The sequence below is a fragment of the Triticum urartu genome, chromosome 3 (genome assembly GCF_003073215.2).
Source record: "Triticum urartu cultivar G1812 chromosome 3, Tu2.1, whole genome shotgun sequence".
In the NCBI taxonomy this organism is placed as follows: Eukaryota; Viridiplantae; Streptophyta; class Magnoliopsida; order Poales; family Poaceae; genus Triticum; species Triticum urartu.
Window position 1 is genome coordinate 530,732,886 of NC_053024.1, and position 25,195 is coordinate 530,758,080.

General features: G+C 45.3%; 3 protein-coding genes across 3 annotated transcripts; 2 read left to right on the forward strand and 1 right to left on the reverse strand.

Moving 5' to 3' along the window:
* The first annotated feature begins 4,112 nt into the window (after positions 1 to 4,112).
* LOC125544801 (la-related protein 6A-like) lies at positions 4,113 to 9,306 on the forward strand. The gene is made up of 10 exons (XM_048708567.1): positions 4,113 to 4,726; positions 4,942 to 5,029; positions 6,742 to 6,836; positions 6,946 to 7,017; positions 7,105 to 7,184; positions 7,317 to 7,401; positions 7,628 to 7,675; positions 7,785 to 8,036; positions 8,244 to 8,328; positions 8,856 to 9,306. The coding sequence occupies exons 1-10, from the start codon at positions 4,214 to 4,216 to the stop codon at positions 9,008 to 9,010; spliced, it is 1,473 nt and encodes a 490-aa protein (XP_048564524.1). The 5' UTR covers positions 4,113 to 4,213; the 3' UTR covers positions 9,011 to 9,306.
* A 9,612-nt stretch (positions 9,307 to 18,918) lies between these two features.
* On the forward strand, positions 18,919 to 19,775 carry LOC125548634. Its single transcript, XM_048712199.1, has one exon. It carries the CDS (start codon positions 19,022 to 19,024, stop codon positions 19,550 to 19,552), a length of 531 nt encoding a protein of 176 aa, XP_048568156.1. The 5' UTR covers positions 18,919 to 19,021; the 3' UTR covers positions 19,553 to 19,775.
* A 2,129-nt stretch (positions 19,776 to 21,904) lies between these two features.
* Positions 21,905 to 24,901, reverse strand: LOC125544802 (basic leucine zipper 6-like). The gene is made up of 4 exons (XM_048708568.1): positions 24,150 to 24,901; positions 23,954 to 24,044; positions 22,570 to 22,696; positions 21,905 to 22,481 (listed from the first exon to the last, which is right to left on the reverse strand). Exons 1-4 carry the CDS (start codon positions 24,581 to 24,583, stop codon positions 22,336 to 22,338), a joined length of 798 nt encoding a protein of 265 aa, XP_048564525.1. The 5' UTR covers positions 24,584 to 24,901; the 3' UTR covers positions 21,905 to 22,335.
* Positions 24,902 to 25,195: the final 294 nt, after the last annotated feature.

The window sequence follows — 25,195 nt, forward strand, 5'->3', positions numbered from 1 at the left end:
ACACGCATATTGTTATTGGACCGTGCGCGATCTTGGGAACAACCGCCCCGCATCAATTCCTTTACCCAAATTTTATTAGTCGTCGTACTTCAACCGTTGCCCACACTCCTCCAGCACCGACCTTATAGTAAAATTGCAGTAGCCGAGGCATCTGAACCGTCGCCCTCCCTCGTCCACCACCATCTCCACCCACCATTACTTAAATTTTCAGTAGCCGCGGCGTATCCTCAAACACCACCCCCTCCACAGTCCCCCCCCCCCCCCCCCCCCCCCCCCACCCCTAGCTCGCGGCCGCCACCGGCGCCGCCGCCAACCCCTGTTGGTCTGCCCGTTCCTCCTAACTTAGATAATAAAGTTCAGGTTACCCAGCGATTCCCATACCATCGCCCCACTCCCCTGAGTTTTTAGATGAGGCCTGCGGTGTCCCTCCCCGCTAGATCCACATCCCCTACCCCAGAATGCCACAGCCTAAGCTCGACCACGTATCCGGGGAGCCAGACGAGTGTTCGGCCAAGAAGAGGTTTATCATGGCCTCTTCGGCGGACGTTGGCGAGGTGGTTGTCGTTCGCCCCGACTTGTCGATCCCGGAGCAACACATCGCCGTGGAAGCCAGCAAATACGTTGACTACGTTGCCATGCCGAAGGCTTCATCTCAGCGGGCTAGCGTATTACTGTATCTCGAGAAAGCTGGCTATGACATCAAGCTCATCCACACTGACGGCTTCACGCGAGCCATGTCACAGGTCAAGTGGTCCATCCCCAACCCCTCTGGTTCAACCGTCGTCGATCTCTTCGACGGCCCTGCCGCTGATCTCCTCCGCCAAGCGATCAAGGATTTGCGAGCTTTATACGCCATCGAGCCCATTTTGTCACTTCTGAAGGACGCGTTCTATGGCGGCGGCGTGGGATCCTCAATTGCCAAGTCAGATCTCATCGACCACGACCACGACCTCGAGGAGGGCACCCATGAAGGTTCTTCCAAGGTGAAACAACCCATCTGTGACATCAGAGAGCGCACCATGGGTCTGTGCTCTTCCAACTGGAAGGATCCCGTCCATGAAATGTGAGGCAACATTCTATCAGCAAATCTTACCTTTTCTAGCTTGCCAACCCGTACCCTTTGTTGTAGTAGCATTTGTCGTGCGGTGCTTTAACTGTGTCGTGTTTAATTATTTCAGTTATGCAAAAATGTATTGTTCAATATGTCTATGTGATGTTTAAGTATGAATTGTCCACTTTAGTTTCACGAATGGCTATATTTAGTTGTTTATAGTGAGTAGATGCCTTGTTTATCTGTATTTGGTTGTTAGGTTGGTTGGAGTGAGCATTTTTTCAGTTATCGAGCAGATGCCTTATTCATTTGTATTTGGTTGTTAGGTTGCTTTTTTTAGCATTTGTCCAGTTATCAAGCAGATGCCTTGTTTATCTATATTTGGTTGTTAGGTTGCTTTTTTTAGCATTTGTCCAGTTATCAAGCAGATGCCTTGTTTATCTATATTTGGTTGTTAGGTTGCTTTTTTTAGCATTTGTCCAGTTTTCAAGCATATGCCCTGTTTTTCTGTATTTGCTTGTTAGGTTGGTTGCAATGAGACTGTCCAGTTTTCAGTGACTATATGTGGTTGTTATACTGGTCATTTATGCCTTCTTTATTTCAATCATTCACAATGTGGTGTTCATTATGTGCAAGTCGGAATTGTGCCGCTCGACTACATCAATACCAGTTTGAACGGCTATATTTGATTCCAGTTATTCCTGGTGTAGTTAACACATGCCCTTTATTTCGGTTTTACATATTTATCCAGTGTGATGTGTAAGCATTACCTATGTTCTATTCATTTTCAACAATACCAGCTCGAATTGCAAATATTTGATGGCTGTTAAGCCTGCCGTCGGTAACATTGCCTTCCATTTTATATCTGCTTTAACAACATGCTAAAACCAACACATTCAAGCTATCATTTGGAGATGATGTTGTTTACCTTTGCTATATTTGTTTAATGTTAAGATTGTTGTACTTATCATGCCTTTCCACTACTTATGTAGGACAACAACGGGAGTGGCCACCATTTTTCGCCGAGGTTAGCTTCATCCCTCGGCTTGTACTCCCCCCGTCGTTCCATAATGTAGTGCATATAGATCCAGGCCTGGACACTAGTTAGTTTCTAATATTGACTTGTTGCTTGTAGGTACATATGCCCTTGGCAAGGATCCACGCATCGACCCTTTTTGCGTATGGGGCAATGAGATATTGATGAACAAGCATCAAGTGAGAAAACTGATAAGGATTATTAGCAAAAAGATACGAATGGTGGTAAGCAAATTATTTGTTTATGCTCTATCCAACACAACAGTGAGTTGTAGGATGGTAACTACAAACTCTGCAGCCTTCTCTTTTTACTGCCCATAATGAGTTGTTAGACAATAATGTCTGAATCTTTTTCGTTCCCAGTGGTTCCCGAAGTAGTTCACTCAATATTACCTCGCAAAGTACATGATTGGTGGACACGCAATGAAGGTTAAAGTATTTCATCCAGACTACAATGAGCATCGAGAAGTCCTAATGAAGACAGTGAAGGATGGACGGGTATCCATCACAAGGGGTTGGCCTAGAGTCATGCGCGCCTTACGCATGGGGGCACAATATGGGCATTCCGCTTCACCTTCTCCAGCAACCAGAAATGTCTTTCGCCTCTCTCTTTACAGTCTTTAGTATAACTGTGGTTCATCATTCTTTACTTGGTGCTTCTGTAGTTCTTTAGTGTATGTACCTGTGCATCGAATTATGGATTCGTGGTTGAACCTATATATGTAATAAACATGGTTGGATATGAAATAAGTGATTGCCTACTTTCAAATTCAAAACATGTGATTTTTAAATTAGGGATTAATTGGATTAATTATGCATTAATTAGGGATTACACTGCACACGGTTTGCGAAAGCGAGACGTGTGCGATATACATGGAGATCAGGAACGTTTCTAGGATCCACTACGTGTGCGATCAATCTCCACTGCACACACGACTTTCTCTTGAAAACTATTTGCGTTAGGCCACCTTGCGCAAACGTTTACCATATAAAAAATGTGTGTGATGGACAGCATTTGCCACACAGTTTCTTCCACACACCATGTGTGATACATTCAATAACACAAACGGTTTAACGAGAAAAATTGTGTGTGATGTACCTATGAACATAAACGTTTTCCTTGGAGCGACTGTGTGGGATGTACATACGAACGAAAACGTTTAGCGGGGACTGACTGTGTGGGATGTACTTGCGACCGGAAACAATTTCGCCGTGTAATTGTATTTTTTTAGCTCTACCGTACGTATTTACGTATTTGAGCCCTCGCCGGTCGCACACGTTCTTATTTTGCCGAGCCTGTGTGCCAGGAAGGCATATCTCCGACAGTTTCTGGGTCATGTGGGAAGGACCCCCCTATCGCCCACACTCACTTGGCGACGGTTCCAAATGCCATCGTGGAAAGGGGTTAAAAACCATTTGTTTAGGACCGACGCGCACCAGTGTATACCGGATGGTGGTGAGGGAGGACTGGTGCCGCCCATCCACGCCTTCACGGCGCTGTCGGCGACCACTGGACCTCCGACCAGGTCGCCCTGCCTGCCCGTGCGCCATCCTCATCGGATCCGGCGAGATCTGCCTGCAATCCTTGCTGCCGTCTCCTTCCGAGCTGCATGAGTCTCCGGCCCCTGTTGCTCCCGGACGTCCCCGCCTCTTGCCCGTGCATCATCCTTGTTGAATCCGGCTAGAATTCTTGCTGTCGTCGCCCTCTCAGCCGCCCAAAGTCTTCACCGTTGCGGGATCTAGCTTTCTCGGTTCTGAAACAAAGGCCTAATTGCAAAAAAAAAAAAAACATGGACGCAGAGGGGTTGCTCTTGAGCGTCTGATCAAGAGCGAGGACGCTTGCACGCAATAGGTCGGCTGAAAGTAAGTTTCCTTTATACTAACTTTGTATACTAACTTAGTTACTCCCAATTTTTTTCTCAAAAGTTAAACGAACACAACATTCTGGCCCAGTTTCAGTTGTCCAGCGGGCCGTTTCTCACCGATCGAGTCGTATATAGCCCAAGTCCCACACGAACATCAATCTCGAGCCCGCAGTCGCACCCGCCCCTGCCCCCGCAGCCGCCATCGACCAAGAGCGGCGGCGACCGGTCGGCGGGCGACTCGGTTCCCCTGATCCCCTCCGGTATGGACGGCCAGGCTTCACACCCCGTCGCCGTCGCACCCGAATCCCTGCCGCAGCCACCTCCGCATCTGGAGACGGAGGCGGAGGATGACCCCGTCGTCGTCCCCGACGCCTCCGATGCCGCTTCTTCGGAGCCTTCCAAGGTCGGCGCCCTTTCGACGTCGCCTCTTATTAAGGCGGAGGACGACCCGGTCGTCGTCCCCGACTCCGTCGAACTCGCTTCTTCCGAGGCCTCCGTGGTTAGCGCAGGTGGTGTAGTGCCGCCGCCACCGCCGTCGCGGCCTCTTGATGCGGAGGAGGATCCCCTCATCGTCCCCGACACTTCCGAGGCCGTTCCTTCGGGGGCCACCAATGTTGGCACAGGTAGCGTGGTGCCCCTGTTACCATCTCCACCTCTTGAGGCGGAGGACGACCCCCTCATCGTCCCCGTTATTGATGCCTCTTCGGAGGCCTCCGACGTGGTTACCTCTGGTGTCGTGCTTACGGACGAGCTCCGTGACAAGATAGTTAAACAGGTATACCAATGGTAGCCCGGTCTTTGATACTTGGTTCGCGTGAGAATGCTGAGTATCGTGTTCTCTTTAGTTAGCACTTAGCACCCTTCATATAGATATATAAATGCATCCTCTTGTAGTTCGTGTCACAGGAATCTTATAATCCTGTATTCGTGCAAACAAATGATATTCTGAATGCTGTGCTTGTTAGAAGGTAACATGTTCCAAATTTGCAGGTGGAGTACTACTTCAGTGATGAGAATCTTCCCACAGATGAGTTTATGTTGAAATTTGTGATGAAGAACAAGGAGGGCCTTGGTAATGGTAAGTAGTGTGCCATTGCCTTAGGACATACATGTAATGAAAACACTCTGTACCACGGTGCTCAGGAGTTGACATATTCTAGTTCCTAGTTGTGTTAGGTTTGTTTATGAGACAATAGGCATGTAAAATGGATGGACTATTCTGGCTGTTTTCAACTGCTTACAACGAGTGTTTTTATTCTAACGTCACCATTATATTTGTCAACCACGTTATTTGAACTTGTATTAGAAACAAGCTTTTGTTGTTCATCTGTTTTTGTGGAACATTTTTGCCCTAGAAGGCTAGAATTTGCTGCATTTTCAGCAGTACATGTTCAATTTGAAGGCCTTTTTCGGCATCTGTTTTTGTGCAACATTTTTGCATGCCAACACATCATGGTGCATGGTCTAGCTCTGCAAACTCAGTCCTCAGGATTACTGCCTTTGTAAACATGATGTTTTGCTCTTGCCCTAGCTTTGTTATGTCTAGTGGAATGGTGATGAAAATGATGAAATGTGACAGGTACTTATGATGAGGCTTTTACATGGGTACTCATGGTGCAGCTTTGTTTAGTTGTGCCGAGAAGCTGGTCTAGACCTCTGTGAATATTGCATATACTTTGTTCTGATTCACTCCATTCTATTCAAACAAGTAGAGATCATGGGTGGTGTCCTGTGGAATAACTATTGGGCTTCATTGTTTATTTCTGTTTCTTTAAGATCTATGCATAGCATCTTGTCAGTTCCCTTTGATGGTTTCTGTTAATTTGCCTTGCTTTTGGTTTGATTTGGGAGTTTGGGACCATGAAGATAAATACATCTGATCCTGTGGTTGACAGATGTTGCCTGGTCTTCCACCACCGTAGCTCTGTCAAGATTATCTCCCCAGGAATATGATATGTACCTTACTCATCTGAGTTGTCCCTTAGCCTACAATGAAGCAGATTTTTGACCTAGGTCTGGCATGTCTGGACCCAGTGCACGCAGGAACAAAAAAATTTACTTACCGAAATTTAGCTCCATAATTTCGTTAAGATGGATTGGTTTTTTTCTTTCATTGGTATTGTTCTGTGTGTGATGGTGGCCGAGTCGCATTTTCAAATTTCACACGAAGCAACATAAGGTGAATGGTTAATGAATATCGTACTCCCTTAAACATAAATAAATAAATGAAGATCTTACAAAGTACAAGAAAATATGCAATTTGCATAGGCATAATTTGTGGAATATTATGATGCGAGGACTGAACCAAATAGTTCCTTTGAAATGAAATATGAAAACATATGTGATCTCTAGTTACAAAGTAACCAAACAGAATGGCAGAAATACTGCACTTTCTTTTGCCAGGCACGGAGTTGCTTTTGTTTTTAGACATATACATCATATATGTTTGATATTTGCTGGAACATGATTGATCTATGATATTTGCTGGAATTTTGTATGCACACACTATACTAAATAACACTTATGAAGTAACCTAAAGCCCTAAACAGCATTCCATTAAGCACCCATTTGGATGTAAACTATGTTTTATTTAGTTTTTCTTTTGGTTCTACGTTTGTGGATTTCTATTGTGCTGTGTTTTTTCAATATTTAGTGTTGCTCGGCAGTTATTGTACTTCAGCCCATATTTAATAGATGTGCATCATGGTTTGATTTGGATGAACATTTCATATAGTGTGTCATAGAAATGTAGAATGCTCTCTTCTAATGGTGTGTTATTCTTTACAATAGTTCCGCTTGGAGTTGTTGCATCATTCAGAAAAATGAAGAAACTTGTTCAGGACCACTCGACAATTGAAGCTGCCCTTAGGACATCATCCAAGCTGGTAATATTTTGCTCTTTTGTTCTCTTTGCTGGCACTTTGGAGATCATACAGATGGAAATATGTGTGGGCTACTTGATATGCACTTGTAATTGTCATCTTGTCTTATTAGGTTGTGAGCTCTAATGGGAAAAGGGTCAGAAGGTTACATCCCTTACCATGCAATGAATTGAAAGACGTGAAGGTGAATTTCTGATTCCTTCCATACTGGAATGTTTAACTTTATCCTCTTTAACAATGTTTTAACTTTTAACTTAAAACCATTTTTCAGAAAAGGACTGTTGTGGTGGAAAATCTACCTCTGGATTTCGCCCTGGAGAGTGTACAGGAGAAATTTGGATCAGTTGGCAAGTATGTTAGCTGGACACTTGTAGTAGTCTGTGCTTGTATTGCAGTTGGTAATTTTTGGTGTGACATTCTGAAAGCAGTTAATAACTAATGCTACATCATTCTGAAACTGAACTTTATCATTTTATGTACCAGAATTATGAAGATAACCATCCATGATCCACATGCAGTTGGTGAATCTGCAACATCGAAGAAGCCTGACTTCATGTTGAGTAATAAGGTATGCTCTTACTGATAATTTATGGCTGTTGTTGATTTTATACCTGTCAATACATAGCTCTTCACATTTTTTATTAACCTGTATTTACCAATTACCACTCTATTGTAACTAGTTATTCAATGGAAATATATATGCATTCTGTTTAATTAAGTAATAACTTCATTCGTCTCTACATATTAAGAAAATTATCTTTAGTGCTGAATCAAGTAACTTGAGGGTTGTGCAGGTACATGCCATTGTTGAGTATGAAGCAGTGGAGGCAGCTGAGAAGGCTGTAAGTTATTAATCTCATATTCAATGACCCATTCGGTGCTAATCGAAGAGCTATACATCTAGTATAATTACCTTCTTTTTAAGATGTTTTGAAAATTTTATTATATTAGGTGGCAACCTTAAACGATGAGAGGAACTGGAGAACTGGGATGAGAGTCATACTCCTGGCTAAACGAAGTGTAGTGGGATCAGGAAAGAATATCCAGTCTTCAAAAGAAAATCATGGCACATGTTTGAGAAAGAACAACGAGGGCCAGTTTTCAAAAGAAGTACAGCAGTCGGTATCAGAAAAAAATGGTGGTGCTGATTCAGGAGAGGTTGCTTCAGATAAGGAGAATGTGAACTCTGATGTTAACCATGAGGTCTGAATTTTTCGGTACTTATTCCTTTCCTGCTCTGTTGTATGATTGAAGGTTTAGTTTCCTGTATTTTAGTGCATCATTTGTTGCCTGCGTACTTCCATGCTGATAGTCTGGTCCTTTTTTCTTGTACTGTGCACATGCTGCAAACTAGAACTATATATGCATAGTTTCAGAAGAAAGCTGATACCCTGTTGTCCACATCTACAGGAAGTGCGCCAACACCAAAGGGCAAATGCTAGCGGTGGTCGAAAAGGCAGATACAGAAGCCAAGGAAAAGGCCTGAGTGGACAAGGTATTCTACTTAATTGTCACCTACTAAAATTTTGGATCTGACTATGGTTTGTACTTCTGTAGTTATAGAACAACATCCGTTTGTATGTCCATTTGAACACATAAGTTGAGTTTATTCCCAAATCAACACATAAGAGAAGCTCGATGGTAAACATGTTAATCTCCGCAAGGGAAGCTGGATTGATCTTTTTATGTCTGCTAAATGCGCACCTAGTCCATGTAACAATGTCGTGTCATCTGTTTCCCCAGCTAGGCCTTTCCATCTTGAGGATTAACGTGGGAATTTCTGTTGGGCTTAAATTTGTGGATACAACCATTGCTTTAGCATGCTTATCCTTTGCATGAGCCAAACTACCCTGATTATCCTTGCATGCACATTCTTGATAACCAAACAGACACGAGGAAGGCAAACCTCATAAGCCTTTGTGCTTTTACACCCTTGACTCTAATTTCCTCATTTATGTTACATAAATATCACTAGAGTCTACAGGACACACGCACTTCTAACATTTTCAATATCCATATCAGGGCATGGCTCATCCCCTACTATTCCTGGTTCTGACTCTGCAAACAAGCCTATTTCTGGGCCAAGAATGCCGGATGGAACAAGGGGCTTCACAATGGGGCGCGGGAGATCGCTTCCACTTCCGAAAGCTGAGAAGGCCCAGAAGACTGAGGAATAGAACTTCATACAAATGGGTAGTGCTTTTTCATGCCACTTTGTAAGGATGTAAGCATAACCATGCTTCTATGCTACATTTCCTTTATGACTTGTACACGGAAAAGCCCCCCGTTGCCTTTTTTGAAATAACTGTCACTTCAGTTGGAGATTTCACACGTGGCTGGTCCTTTACCACCTTACTAGTATAGTACTACTATGTATATTTGTGACAAGCTGACACCTGGTTTGATGACTGCCAAAGCTTTGCCGGTTGTCATATGCTTTGGCTTGGAAATGTCTGCTTAGGCTATTTATGTCGATCTGGTTGTGCATATTTGAATCGCAAAAAGGAGAGGAAGTTATTAAGGGGCTTTGCGCTCTGGTGTTGTATTGTTGCTGCTGAATGCTGACTGGATAAGTGTTGCCAACAATAATGAATGGAGATCGAGATCACATCCTGCAGCTTGGTCTTCCTTTGATTTGGGCCAATTCTGCTGCTTGGTCCTGCGCTAAGGGCCTACCACGTTGGGAACCTGCTGTGTTGCTCATCGTTGGGCCCTTGCCGCCTCAGCGTTCTTGTGCGTTGTGTCGATTCCAGTCTTGACTAGTCAAGAAAGGGCCAGTAGTTTTTTTTGCAAGTAGTCACACTACGGTTGATATTTGTACTTGCTGCTGTTCTACCTTTTTGTACGCCTTTTTTTTAAAAAAAATCGAGGCAAAAAGGCTTGCCTCATATATTAATTATAAGCAGAGAGCAGAGTTTGTTACAATAGACACCCCCCCCCCCCCCCCTACACGGCATGAAGGATTACTCACGTAAAATAATAGACCCTAATTTTTTTCTCCGGCGGTGACCCAAAGATTTACCTCGTTGGTAATGATAGTGAGCAAAATTGGCGGTGGGGCGCTCTTATGCCGGAAGACCCGAGCATTTCTTTCATTCCAGATGATCGAAGTCACAAGCATGGTCAGGGAGGCCATCGCCTTTCTATCGGGGACTTCTGTGTCGGTCACACTTACCCACCAAGTTTTGACGGAAACATTCAAATGCCACAAGGAGGTGTCCATTTGCTCAACCCGTAACTTCTCAATGACCATCTTCCAAAGCCGAATGGTGTAGCGGCACTTGAAGAAAAGGTGGGGTCCGCTCTCTTGCTCCCTTTTGCAAAGAGGACAAAGACCACAATTTGGACATCCCTGCTTGGTAAGCCTGTCGGCTGTCCAGATTCTATCTTGGGTATCCAACCAAGCAAAGAACTTTGCCTTTGGCGACGTCCAGACCTTCCAAATCATGTGCTCCATGGGAGAGAGGACCAACCCAAGAAATTGTGCTTTATAGGCGGAGGCTGCAGTGTAGTGTCCATCGGCCTTGCGCTTCCATATAATAGTATCCTCGGCAAGCTCATCAAGATGGAAGTTACGTAGGAGCGTTCAAAGGGTGAAGAATTGCCGTATGTGCTCGATGGAGATGACCGTGGAGGGGTTGTTCTTGAGAATCCAAGCATAGTTTTTTAGGGCCTCCCGCACCTTCCAATTTTTTTCCTCATGGAAGCCTCAAAGATTAGGGGAGCAACATCCTTTGGTTTGGTTCCATGTAGCTAAGGGGAGTCCCAGAAAGGTGTTTTCGCCCCATTCCCGACGGTAATGGTGGTCGAGGCGTAGAAGAAGTATAGGCCCTCCTCGTCACATGGGTTGCCCAAACCGACCCACATTTTGTTTGGCTCCGTCCATTCGAACCATGGCCATCTCAATCGCATGGCGCGAGCAAACTTGTCGGTGTTGAGAACCCCAAGGCCACCATACTCCCGCGGGCGGCAAACGATCTTCCAATTTACTTTGCACTTTGCACCCGTGGTTCTATCTGTCCCAGGCCAAAGGAAAGCTCGTTCTATCTTGTTCACATTTTGCAAGGTGCTCTGTGGGACGACCAACGGAGTGATAAAGTAGACCGCGAGAGAGGAGATGACAGATTTTACTAGAGCTGTACGTCTAATGGTTGTTATGTTTTGCACTTCATAAGTAGCCAACTTGCTCGCAAACAAGAAATTGAAAGTCCGTCTTCTTTAGTTGCCAGACAGATAGGGGAAAACCCAAGTACGGCTTAAAAAAAGGGATCTTCCGATTTTCTATAGGTGGAAGATCCATTAGTCTCGCGTGAACTTTTTCCGACCAGTATGAAGTTGGCATTATTGTCTGGAGATGCCAGTTTGTTTAGATATTCAAGGCGGTCAGCTTACCGGAGCTCGTTTCGTGGACGAAGTAGAAGGCGGCATTTCAGCCATCCGTGGCTGGCACCATGTTGGATCTCGGGCGACCACACTCCGGGATGGTAAAAAAGCAGCAGCTGGTGCCACGACGCCGCAAAATGATTCGCCGTTGCGGTGGCACCCATCTCCCTCTCGCCCATGTCGCGCGCCGTGGCAGGGCATGCAAGGGGCCGGCACGGTGGCAGGACCGCTCCTTGCCGGCACGCCCGGCAGGAGCATGACCCAAACATGTAGGCACTGCTCCATAGTCATATCTAATTACATTGATCTAAGAGCATGGTTAATAATACAACCAATTGCTGGCTATAATGGCTATAAGATATTGCCATATTATTTGTAGCTAACACATAGTCACTCATACAACAAAGTTAGATAAGGTAGTTATAAGATTATTACTTCCTTCGTTTTTATTTGCTCCGCATGTTACATTTAACTGAGGTCAAACTTTGTAAAGTTTGATCAAGTTTATAGAAAACAATAAAAACATTTATTATAACAAATCTATATGATGTGAAAGTACATTCAATAATGAATCTATTTGTTATTGTATATGTTAATATTTTTGTATAGAAACTTTGTCAAAATTTATAAAGCTTGACTTTGATCAAAGCTAATACGTGAACTAAATAAAAACAAAGGGAATAGTACCTTTTCTCATCTTCTCTCTATCTCTTTCTTCATATTTATTGCATCTGTATAGAAGTACGCATATAGTCAGGCTCTTGCATGAAAACCCATCCCCTTAGGCAAAATTGCATGTCACCGTCCTTCACATAGGCAAAATTACCATACAAACGGGCTATAAGTCTGCTATTGTACTTGGTCTAACTATCCGACGGAATGCACGCTAGAGTGGGCGAATTTTGTTGCCAATTTTGGTTTCTGAAATAATCGTCCAAAGAAAAATGAACGAACGCATGTGCTTCACCAGCAAAATCAAGCCGGACCTAAAAGGTTTATCCACCCTCTCTGTAGATTTAGGCACCAGTCCCACGTGGTAGACGACATGTACGTACACCGGTAGGCTCGTGTCTACACTCCACGGTGCTATCTACTCTCGCGCTAGCCACTAGCCACTCTACCGTGGTACCAACAGAAACAGTACGGACCAACGGACCTTCACTATACTGGGATCTACCACGGCACGGCGGCTGCTGCTGGGTTGAGCAGTCCAGGAGCCGAGGACACGGGCTGTTTTCTCCACACTCCTTCCTCGTGTTTCACCTTTGCACCGGATCAACCATGGTCATTTTTCTTTTCGAAAAGGATCAATCATGGTCATGCTTTCTAGAATTCTAGTACAGCTGCAAACTGTGGAATCGATGTGGACCGAGCTCTCTTGCAGCGTCTCGGGCGGCTGAACCCGGCCGGCCAGCTAAAGCTGCCACACTGATCATCAATGGTGAACAGGCCGACCCTTGGAGCTAGTAGGCGACGTGGTCAGTCGGTCAGCCCCATGTCTGCACGGGAAGCACAACAACTTAGTCGATGGAGACTGCCGCAGACCATCTGCTTGAGCACAACATGTCACATATCCCACATATATCGGTATGGAGAAAAACAAACACCAATTACAACTTTTCTCGAGTATGTATGTCTGGGAAATGGATCTCAGATGTGTATGTATACGTGCTATGGATAGATGCTACGTGGATCATAAATTCCCAATTGAGGTTTAGCTATGCCATTTATAGATTCCATTTCAGATTTGCAATTGGGCAAGGAGGCACTACTAGAAAAAGGCTAATTAGTGGCACACCTATTTTTGCCATTAATGACGCACTATAAATGCGCCACTAGTAACAAATAGTAATGGCGGGTCACTATGGCTTAATCTCGGATCAATATGCTTAATCTCAAATCAAATCGCATCTGAGCACGCTTAACTTCGCAGTTCTATCCAATCCCAGCACCAACTCACTTAACAGGTACTTGTTAATATATCTATCATATCAATTATATTAACCTTGTTGATGTCTAGGACTTTGTTCATGTTCATAAGTGTGATGAAATTTTGAAAAAAATATTTCAAACTTCCTGGTCATATTATGTATCATATTTTGAAAAAAAATCAAAAATAAAATAAAATTTGGAACCAATTTTTTTCTGTTACTAGTGGTGCACCTAGCAAATGGTGCGCCACTACTAAGTTTGAATTTTTTTCATCCCCCCCTCTAGATCTTAAAAGCCACGTATCTTTCATTTTGTTAGGTTTTTGGGGATTCTGAAATTCAGATGTAACTTTTTGAGTAGATGATTTTTCATATAAAAAAACTTTTTAATCCAAGTTCGTATGCATAAGCTATGCCCATTTTACTAAATCCAGAGAGATTTTGCAAATAAAGTCGAAATTCATATTTGTAAATTTTCCCAACAACTAGACCACATATCACATGGGAAACTTATTTTCTTTTATTTTTTATATTTCCATCATTTTCTTTTATTTTTTCTAAAACTAAAAAGTCGGTGGGGGGTGCAAAGAATGTTAGTAATGACGCACCACCTAACAATACGCCATTAGTAACCCTGGTTAATAATGGTGCACCTGTTACGTGGTGCGCCATTACTAGTTTTGCAAAAAATAAAATAAATAATAATTGTTAGTAGTGGCGCACCGTGGTTGTGGTGCGCCATTACTAGTTTTGAAAAAAAAAATAAAAAAATGTTAGTAATGGCGCACAGAGTGTGTGGTGCGCCATTAGTAGTTAAAACTAGTAATGGCGCACTATGACCTGGTGCGCCATTACTAGTTTTGGAAAAAAATTATTAGTAGTGCCGCACCGTGAGTGTGGTGTGTCATTAGTGATATGGACATTAATGATGTACCTACACATGGTGCGTCATTGCTATATAGCAGTGGCGCATCACATATGTGGTGCGTCATTAATGTCCATATTAGCTATAGCCCTTTTCCTAGTAGTGGGGAGCTCATCTACCTATGCATTAATCTCCGAGAACTTCCGAAGGGGCAGCCTATCGTCCCTAGTAGGCTAGTGGCGATGAACATGAGTGGATTGGATGCACGGAGCGACACATTAAGACGGCGTGGGGTGGTATTGGACGAGAGGTAGGAGAAGCCATGATTTGGAGCAATGATTTGCTGAGAGTAGATTGAGAGTGAAATCATCTGGTTTGAATGTAGAGGAGATTCGTTCATAACTAGTAATTGCTAGCTCTAACGCAGATGATGGTATGGAGTGTCATATCACAAACAACATATGGTAAACCATCTGTTGCTATGTTGGGCGACATATCGAAAGGGGTGAAGCAATGTTGCATCTATCGGTTGGGACCAGGTGGGGTGAAGGGGAGGTGACATGAAGATCGCGAGCACTAACTAAACTTTAATGGTAAAGATAAAGACATCAGTAGATTTTTTGAAATCTTAAATTCCTACAATTTTCATCTATAATAACTCTAACTATTTTTAATTTTTTTTTGACAAATTCAATGCACGTGTCGAAGACTAGTAACGTGCACTTGCAAGTTGAATCTTTATGTGTTAGTAATGGCTAGTAACATGCGCCACCTACAAGCTGAATCTTTGTGCTTACTGCAAGAAATACACCACCGGTCGATTGTGAGTTAAGTATGAGATCTAGAGGCATTAAGTTGTGCACGTTTTTGTTTATTTTGAGTGGATTTGTGTACGTTGGTCCTATAAAAAATACCGAATCTCTCTATATAAAAACCAACCCGCGAATGGACTAACACACTCAAATCTTTAGTTGTCAACTAGAGAGTGGATAAGAGGATGTGGGAGTATAGCGTTGTCAGATACGGTCACTTTACTACGAATGGGATGCATCAGAAATTCGATTTGAACGACAGATGATGAGCGATCGAGTTTGCAAGTTTGAAATGTTACGATAAGTTATTTGGTTCCTCTGACAACATTTTGACCGTTCTTCTTCTTCATTTCCAGGAGGTCTTTCGTTCTAGACTTCTATTAGACTTATAGCCAGACAACATACTTTGTGTTGCGTTCTTTTAAGAGCGGAATTGTTTTCCCTTTTATTCTCCTTTTTCAATAGTACCATGTGCATCTAAGTGTAAGGCCACACCACAGTGGGATGTTGCAACACCACCACGTGTGCTCTGCCATAGTCATATGCTTTTTTGTGGTATTTAATTATAGAAATGTAAATCCACATTTTCACACCCATATCCTTTACCATTGATCCTGTACGTGTGGCACAAAACATGCACCTCTATATGTTTTTGATCAACCACGTAATTTGTAGATAACTCAACGACTCTTGTGCGACATAGCCCTGGACGATGACACACCACAAGTGTATGGGGTTTGATTATAGATTTTTTTTTGAAATTAAGAGTGTCAAATCCAACAAGGTGCGGATGATATTAGCTTGTGGAAAATAGTTAGCATCTATTGCGAACGTTGAATAAAGAGACGGTAGTATTTTTGATGGTTCAGATGATTACAAGAATGAAATCACAATAAGTAGACTCGAGGACGATGCCCCTTTATTGACGCATCGTAGTGCTTGAACCCTTCTCATTCAAGGTGGGCCCTTCTCCTGCGAAGGAACACTCCTAATATGGATGCCCCTCAACCATGCACCGCCGCCTCATGATACTTCTCCTGCCTGCCACCTCTCTCCTCCTTGTTGTATAATTATCCACTGATATGTCACTTGTGTTCTCCGACGTACTCAACTTCTTAAGGTATATTGTAACCCGATATTTTGCAAGTACACATGACTAGTTAACCTAAGATAAGTCAGAGAAAATACATATATTTTGTACAGATTGTTTTCAACTTTTTAGGGTTATAGGTTGCCCTGATTTCATTTCATTTAAACCATGCAGAGTTAGAGGAAAACAACACACATGGACGTAGCCAGGCCCCGGGCAATAAGGGACATGGTCTGGGGGCTGGGGCGTGGCTAGGAAGTCCTTTGTATACTGTAGACAAGTGTCACTGTAGCAGCCATAATTACTGTAGCTAAGAAGGTTGGCCCGGGGCGTGGCCCATACCTTGCTATTCCACTGACAACACACACAAGGACTATCTATTGTTCAGTTAACTTTCAAATAGTCATTTTTCAGTTGAGACCGTCTCGTCCTTTTTTCCTTGCACGTGATTGTCAGCGTTGATTTAGGAGGGAAAAAACTCAAAAGTCTAACAAACCGCAAAACAGGGGAAGTGTCTTACGACAACGTCTACTATCATATTTAAGTTTCATGCTCCGACATTCGAAACTTTCTATAGATGTATGCTTTGATGGTCATTAGAACTAATTGAGGGTGTGTTTGGTTGAAGGCCAGGTATGGATGGGTTCTCATCCTCCAATCTTTTTGGGTTGAGAACAGTCAAGCCATGTATTTGACTGTATGCAAGAGATGATTCATTTGAGATGAGACCACGGGCTAGAACCACAGCCTCTTCACATGGCCATCCATGCAAAGGGTGGCAGCTTCATCTGACGGATTTTAGCGGGTCCGGAATCTTTGAGGTATATTCTATATAGTTGACCGAGACAACACGTTAGCTTTGTAACCGAACACCAGAAAATGGACGATCCCAACCCGTCCCTCTCTCTCGTTTCAACTGAACACACCCCAAGGCCATGTCCAGCGCAGGTGCCTGTGCACCGGTGCTAGATGCGCCGCATCTCAAAAATTTTGTTACCTCCCAACGCAGAGTGCTTTTTACGGGGGTGCTAGCTGGGCTTTTTTTCTTCTTCTTTTGTCAATGAAGGCACTGGGTTGAAGCGTTCGTGGCTTGCAGGGAGCAGTTATTTCTCCAGGCACCGGCTAGCACCGGAAGCAAATCTTTGCTTCTGCCTGCCTTCCTAATCACGTGTGCAATCCAATCTTAGAAAAAACCCGGGGTTTTTTTTCCTCAGGCACCTCCTAAGCACTCGTGCAAGGGAGCACCTATAGGCCGCTCGCTGCGGCAAAGTGCTGGCACTTCGCACAGGAGCGGCTAGCGTGGGGCGGCCCATTTACAGTGGCACGCGGCGGCACGTTCCCGACATGAACAATCGCAAAAAAAAAAAAAAAATCACGCTAGCGCTGTAGCTCGAACACGAGGCTTCGCACAAATTCACTTACCGTGTAAACCACTGCGACACAGACCATCTCATGTCCAATTCGCAGTGCGACAGTTAAAGACGTAGACAACAGAGACTAAACTTAAACATTAATTCGCAAAAAATCCTACAGTCCATTTATTGGGTCGAATCAACGACCTCCTACAACTGAATTTTTCGAAATTATGAATATTTTCTTCAAAATAAAAACATTTTTCGAATTTTCGTACAATTTTTGTAAAACAGGAACATTTTAATGATGTGAACAAATTTGAAAAAAGGGAACATTTCTTGAATTTGTGAACATTATTTGAAGCTTCCAGAACATTTTTTGAATTTGTGAACAAAATTGAAAAACATGAACTATTATTGAATTTGTGAACAAATTAGGAAAGCTGGAACATTTTTTTCAATTCCCAAACATTTTTTGAATCTTGAGAACAAATTTGAAACACAGAACAATTTTGAAAAATCCTGAACAAATTTGGAAGCACAAACAATTTTTGAAAGTACGAACATTTTTTGAATTTTGAGAACATATTTTGAAACGAAGAACAATTTTGAAAAATTCGGAACAAATTTGGAAGCACGAACATTTTTTGAATGTGTGAACAAAACTTGAAATCCGGTCTGAATTTTGAAAGATTTGTCCCTTTTTGTGTAACGAGAACAGATTTTGAATTTTTAGAACATTTTTTGGAAACACAGACATAATTTAAATTTTTTGATTTAAAAAAAGATAAGAAAAGAAAAAGAAATAAAAAAGAAAATCGTAATTTTTTTGTAAAACCACGAACAAATTCTGAGAAAGAAAAATAAACTTGAAAAAGAAAATGAAACAAAAAACAAAAACAAAAAATATGAAAAAGAAATAGGAACGAAGAAAGAGAAATGAAAAAACAATAGAAAGCCGAAAAAGAACCAAAAGAAACGATACTGGCAAAAAACAGGTTCAGGGAACCTTCTAGAAAGTTCCCAAAACTGGTTGGACGCAATATGTATTAGTGGGCGGCCCAGGTTTGTCGCTCGCTGCGCTGCCCTGTGCGGTAGCCCGACATTTTGCCGCAGCGAGCGGCGAATAGGGATTTCCCTCGTGCAATCCAGTCTATAGAAAAAACTTGGTTTTTTTCTCAAGCACCTGCCGTTGTACAGGGCCTAAGGCCTTGTACAATGCTAGGTGTTTAAAAAAATAAATCAGGTTTTTTCTGAAGCACCGATGACTATTTCTACAGAAGAGACGCCTAAATAAGCATTTGCTTTGTATAAATAAGCACCGGTGTTTAAAAAAAATCTAATTTATTTTTCCAAACACCTGTCTTAAGCACCTTGCATTGTACAAGGCCTAAGAAAGCCTTCTGGCGCTCTCAAGCTGGAGTGACAATACGTGCAAATGCAACATGGCCAAGCCGCATGCATGCACGGAATAATTAGGTCGCTCCCATTAGAAGCAAATCGACCCTTGATCACGGCAAGCAGCACTAGCCATGCATCAATGCCGTCAAGTGGTGCGCGGTCCACATGCATGCCATCCTGCCGATCAATTCGGCACCCACACAGCTGGCACGTCCCACCCCACCCCGCGCTATAAAACGCTTCCCACTGAAATCATCACACCACACCGCACCACCCTGCCATGATCAACACACCACACACACCTGAACAACATTCTCCTCTCCTCTGCACACAAAGGAACGAGCAATATTCAGTATGGAGTGCATCGTGGAGCTGCAGCAGGAGCGGGAGCACTGCGTCACGGAGGTACCGGAGGTCGATGGCGCCGAGCTGCTCCTCGAGCTCCTGGACGCGTCGCTCGCCGCCGAGGAGGAGGAGGAGGCGGCGGCACTCGGCGGCAAGCACCACCAGCTCGGCTTCCCGGCCGAGGACGTCGGCGAAGGCTGGGTCGACGACGGCCTACAGGAGCTGAACTCGATCCACCCGCACCAGGAAGCGGGCTGCGAGGACTGCGGCCTCGACGGCATCGTAGTGTCCGGCTTCGACGGCTGCGGGTGCTCGCCGGGGCCGTACGTCCTGGACGACGTCGGCAACGCCGTGGGGTACTGGGCGGAGGAGATGGAGGGCGCCGGCTTTGGCTTCTTCAACGGCGACTGCGTGGGGGAGTGGTACTCGGACGGCATGGCCGTGGAGTGGGACGAAGGGAGAAGCTACTGCTCCTTCTACCCATCCTACGGCGCCGAGGCGTCCGCGGAGCAACCGTACATCAGTCCATTGTGGGAGTGAACGTAGTCTCTATCGTGACAAAAAAAAATCTAGTAGTCTGGCTAGAAGTGTGTGAGAGACTTTTTTTTTAGCTAGAAGTGTGTGAGAGACTTTTTTTTAGCTAGAAGTGCGTGTGAGCCCTTTTTTTTAGCTAGAAGAGTAGGAGTGTGTGTGAGCCTTTGTTTTTTGAGCCAAAAGTGTGTGAGCCTTTTTTATTGAGCCAAAAGTGTGTGTGAGCCGTGAACAGTGTCTCTATCTAGTAGATACCCGTGGGCCATGGTAGATTGGCCCGTGGGCTTTGCATGTCATGTCTGCATTTTGCGAATTTAGCACGACCTGAATTTGCTGAAGAGAGCATGAGGCCCTCAGGTTATCTGGGAAACAATGGCGTGCAGAGGGGCGCCGAGGATCTCCACATCCAACAGTTCGTGGTGGCATCAGATGCTAAACAGATCATCAGAGACATCGAGCAAGGCAACTATGGAAAACATGCAGTCATCATTAGAGAGATTAATGATCATAGTACTTCTTTTTCTTGTAAATTTATTTTTGAAGGTCGAGGTAGCAATGTAGAAGCTCATGGTTTAGCTAGATATGCTTTGAATTTAGTTTCTAGGCATCATGTGTGGTTTGGCCAACCACATGACGATAACGTTATCCCACATTTTGTGGACTTTGATTAATAAAATTAGGCCTTACCCCTAGGAAAAAGGTGGACTAATTTAGTTCTGCTTGCGACCGTGTCAGAGTTATTTAATACTCCCTTTATAAGAAATATAAGAGCGTTTAGACAAATAAAGTACAGAGGGAGTAGATTGCTTATATCTGAAATGAGTATGAAACTGTTGATTGGTTGCTTATTTGTTTGCAGTTGGCAGTTCTGTTATTTTCTTGGGCATGATTTTTTTCGAAACGGAGGCAAAAGATTTGCCCTATCCATTAAATAAGGAAAGAATAGAGTTTAGAGTGTTTTACAAACACCCATAAAAGGCATGACAATTACTCACCTGGCAACAAATTCCCTAGTTTCTTAGCACCCATGGTAACCCAAAGCTTGGCCTCCTCCAAGATGATGTTAAGGAGAATAGGCGGTGGCATGCTTTTGTGACGAAACACTAGCATTTCTTTCATTTCAAATGGTCAAAGAGACAAGCATGGTAAGGGAGGCCATGGCAATGCCAAATAGGATTGCTATTGTCGGTTCTCTTGTCCCACTACTCGTTGACGGTTTCGTCAAGGTGCCACGTAGAGATATCCATGTGATATAAGCCACCCTTCTCGATGATGGCCCTCCAAAAGCCTAATCGTGTAGCAGCACTTGAAAAAAAGGTGAGCACCTGTTTCTCGCTCCCTCTTGCAAAGAGGGCAAAGGTCACAATTTGGCCACCCGTGCCTCTCCAAGCGATCGGCGATTCAAATCCTATCTTGCAATGCCAACCCAAGCAAAGAATTTAACCTTGGGAGGAGCCCAAACCTTCCAAACATGCAGTCAATGGGAGAGAGGGTCAAGCCAAGGAATTGATCCTTGAATGCGGTGGCTGCCGTGTAAATTCCATCATTCGCATGTTTCCAAACAATTTCATCTTCGACTTGTTCATCAAGGTGGAAGTTATGCACAAGCATCCAAAGAGTGAAAAATTCCCGAATGTGGTCACCAGAGATAGCGGTGTTGTGGGAGATTTTGAGGATCCATTCATTCCCTCTAAAAGCCTCGTGCACCTTTCAATTCTTCCGTCTCGATGCCTCGTAGATTAGCTGCGCAATACCCTTGGGCTTGCGCCCAAGAAGCCAAGGGGCGTCCCAAAACGGCGTTCTTGCGCCATCACCCACGGTGATAGTGGTAGAGGCATAGAAAAACTCTAGGTCATCCTCGGTGCACGGGTTGCCAAAACACACCCAAAGTTTGTGGGGCTCCGTCCATTCATACCAAAGGCAACGTAGGCGCAAAGCACGTGCAAACTTGTCTGTATTGAGCACTCCTAAACCACTGTACTCCTTTGGTCTGCACACCACTTTCTAATTAACCTTGCAATTGGCTCCTGTTGTTTTATCCGTGTCGGACCAAAGGAAAGCCCTTTCAATTTTGTTTAGGTTATGAAGTGAGCTAGGCGGCACGATGAGAGGCACAATGAGAGGTGTGATAGAGTACACCGCTTGAGAGGAGATAACTGTCTTGACGAGGGCCACTACAAAGATAGGGCTGTGCACCAAATCATCGAATGGAAACTGTGAAGGTTGGAACCGCGGGGGGGGGGGGGGGGGGGGGGGGGGGGGGGGGGGGGTAACTGTAAGTTTCATCGGCCCTCCAACCACATGGAACAAGTAAAAAGTTACAAAGTTAAGTGAAGCATCGTGACAAAAGGATAAAGCTAGTACAAAAAGAAGCATAAGCCCACATATACATTTACTGAGAAACAAAGGATTCAGAAGAATACATACAACAGTTCTGCTAAATCAGTACGAGGATACAAAGCAAGAGTTGTGCTTAGGTGGTTTCCCAAAAAACTTTCCTAAAAGATGATGGCTCCAAAACTAAACTGAAAACGGATCTACGTACACAAGATGCAATGCTACACACGGAATTTACAACGGAGGCACACTTCAGTTTTTTCTTCACAGTAAAAAACCCAAAACTGAAATCGATATGCAAAGAATGATACACAGGTCAATGGACAAGAAAAAAGAAGAACAAGAGAAAAAAAAAAGGCATGGACGGTTTCATTCATGCATTTCATGATGCCATGTTTCCCTTCCAGGTCAATGATGCAGCGGCGGGCTGCGCGGAAGGGACATGCGATGATCGCTCAGCTCATGAGCTCCTTCTCCGCGCGCACCGGGGGCGGCCCGCCGTGGTCGGAGGCCGCGCCCGCACCGGACGACATCCTGAGGTTCTGCTGCTGGTACACCTGCCGCAGCCTCTCGATCTCCTCCTTCAGCGCCTCTTGATGAGCTGCAGATCAAGACGATTTTGGTTATTCCTGACGAGTCATGCAGGATGGAATTGTGAGTTTTCTGACGGAGTAGGAAGGAGTACTGACCGTCCTTGAAAAGCTTGTCCTGCGCCAGAGCTGCGATCCGCTGCTTGAGGTGGCTGTTGCCGACGGTGAGGATCGTCCGCTGCTGATCCAGAAACGCCACCCGGGGAGACAGCACGGACACCTCGTTCTGCAGATCAAACCATCGAAACGTCACGTGAGATTACTTCAGATGACGCTAGTAGCTAGAGTAGTTAATTAGTTTTGACTGAAGACTTGTCAGATTAACTCCTGGGTTTGCCCCAAACATCCTCTCTTCTCTTTTTGTGATGTCTCCATGTGCACACCCAGCTTGTGATAGAATACACACACATACACAGCATATGCCCTTAACGTGCGGCGCATGCAAGTGGGTACAGTAGGGTTGTTAAATGATACCAGTGCACTAGCGCTCACATCATTGCTTAAGACAATAATCAGATGTGGCACCACTCACTACTGGGTGGGGCCGGGAGGCGCCTGCGCCTGCATGTGCCGTACCACTCACTGGCCGTGTAATTGGAGCGGGAGAGGAGAGGGACCGCCACTCCGTGAGATGCGAGCACGCAGCGCCATGTGCATTTGGATCACGCGAGCCACCTTGGTTGGTAGGTACCGTACATCGCTGTGCGTACGCACGAGAGGGGAGCCTACTGATGATCGATCTCATTCATGATCCCACCCCACCCCACATGGGTTCTCCCCAACATCATTTTGCTACCTTGCGTGCCAGCCAGCCTGCACCTTCGATCTAACCCTCTAGTGCACGCGGCGATTGATACGTTTTGTGTCATTGTGTGTGCACGAGCGAAAACATCTGTATATGGGTACGTCGTGGCATGTCGTGCGTACACGCCAAATTAATGGGTACGCACGTATACATCGCCCTGCCCTGCGAGCGCGAGCGACGTGCACATTTTGTGACACAAAACCACACAAGGTCGAGTGTGCGCTAGCTCTTGCGCATGCATGCACGCATGACAAGAGCGTACATGAGCTGCATGCATGCCGAAATTGTGCTTATGCCTTATGGCCGTGTCTACGGAATTTCCTTAGCATCACGTAGCTAGCGTACATAATCTATGATCTACTGCTACTCAGTTTTCTACTCTGCTTTCTTGCAAAGGGGTGTTGGGCGACAAAATTAAAGGTCGGAGGCATGCATGAAGTAGAGTGAGTGGCGTACGTGTTGTCAGCTTTTTAAGTATAGCTCCTAGAACTGAGATCCATATATTTCGACTAGCCAACTCTTTTTTTGAGACATTTTGGACTAGCTAACTAGAATTGAGTAGCACTAGCTCGCCCTTTATTAAGCTCAGAAGTTATGAGTTTTGCACGTACTAGCTCATTAGACTGTTCTTAGCGAAGCAATTACTACTAAGCTAGCAGCAGGTGAGAGTATATGTACCTGCAGCGTTGTGACGCACCGCTCGAGCTCGGAGATGTACTGCAGCTTCCTCACCCGAGATCTCTGAGCCGACTGACGATTAGCCAGTATCCTGGAAACACATAATTCGGTCGGTCCATGGAGATCGAGCTTGACAATCAACACATTAATCAAGGAATCGCATCCATGCATGCATGCATTGGCATTGCGTGCGCACCTCTTGACCCTCTTGGGGTCGCGGATCGTCTCCGTGGACGAGGTCGGCGTGGCATGCCCCGGCCCCGGCTCCTCCGGGTTAGCATCGTCGTTGTGCCCGTCGTCGTACCGGTCCTTGCCATGCTTGTCGCCGTCGCTGTCGCTGGTGCCGTTCTCGGACCCCGGGGCCGTGGACCCGCCCTCGTCGGGGAACATGGACATGAGCTGGTCGTCGTCGAGCCTGTCGAAGTCGCCGGCCCCGCCGCAGCCCCCCGGCGCCATCTCCACGAAGGCCACCGAGTCGCTGAGCGACCTGCGGTGCGCGCCCCGGCGCGCCGCCGCGAACTCGGCGAACTCGTCCGCCCACACCGCGGCGGGCGCGTGGCCGTGGTGCTCCACGCCGGCGCCGGGCCAGTGGTGCGCCCCGGTCGGGATCTTGGGCGGGAGCTGCGCCATTATGCCCGAGAGGAACCCGGCAATGCGCAACAGCTAGCTAGCCGCTACCTCTCCTAGCCACGCCAAAGCTAGCTAGAGTTGCGTAATGCGGTGTGCCGGCGCGCGTAGAGCTTTGTTTTATACTGGCCGAGGCTGGCATAGAGAGTAGCCTTGGCTGCTACACTTGCTGCGCCTTGTTGAGATGGGGGATGGAGATTGATGGGAATTGGAATCGGGGAGTCACATGGGACGAGACTTTTGGAACATGAGGACAGCCTGAGCCAGCTAGCTCGGCCGGAGGGGGTGGTGGTGGTGCGCGCGGGAAGGAAGGAAGGGAGGATGGATGGATGGATCGTCGAAGATGGTGGGGATGGACGGTTTTAAGCGGGGCGGTTTTTAGTAGGTGGGCAGGAATCCCCATCCACGTGCCGCTGTCGGTCTATCCACCCGTCCGTCCGTCCATGGATCTCATTCTCCCATCATTGCCTCTTGCTAGCTCGCTGCCTGTGCATATATGGCGAGAGCTGCAAGTAGCCGTCGCTGTCGCCTAAAACGGGCCGGATGTCAGCAGCGGCTAGATCTGATCTGCTGCGTGCGTGCTTTGAATTAATGGCCATGCAGCTGCTGATCATT

Coding starts and splice junctions, on each gene's coding strand:
- LOC125544801 (XM_048708567.1), top strand. CDS start 4,214: ATGGACGGCCAGGCTTCACACCCCGTCGCCGTCGCACCCGAATCCCTG. Junction 7,185..7,316: donor AAATTTGGATCAGTTGGCAA/GTATGTTAGCTG, acceptor TTTATGTACCAG/AATTATGAAGATAACCATCC. Junction 8,329..8,855: donor AAAAGGCCTGAGTGGACAAG/GTATTCTACTTA, acceptor TATCCATATCAG/GGCATGGCTCATCCCCTACT.
- LOC125544802 (XM_048708568.1), bottom strand. CDS start 24,583: ATGGCGCAGCTCCCGCCCAAGATCCCGACCGGGGCGCACCACTGGCCC. Junction 22,697..23,953: donor GGTGCGTCACAACGCTGCAG/GTACATATACTC, acceptor TTTGATCTGCAG/AACGAGGTGTCCGTGCTGTC. Junction 22,482..22,569: donor GGACAAGCTTTTCAAGGACG/GTCAGTACTCCT, acceptor CTTGATCTGCAG/CTCATCAAGAGGCGCTGAAG.
- LOC125548634 (XM_048712199.1), top strand. CDS start 19,022: ATGGAGTGCATCGTGGAGCTGCAGCAGGAGCGGGAGCACTGCGTCACG.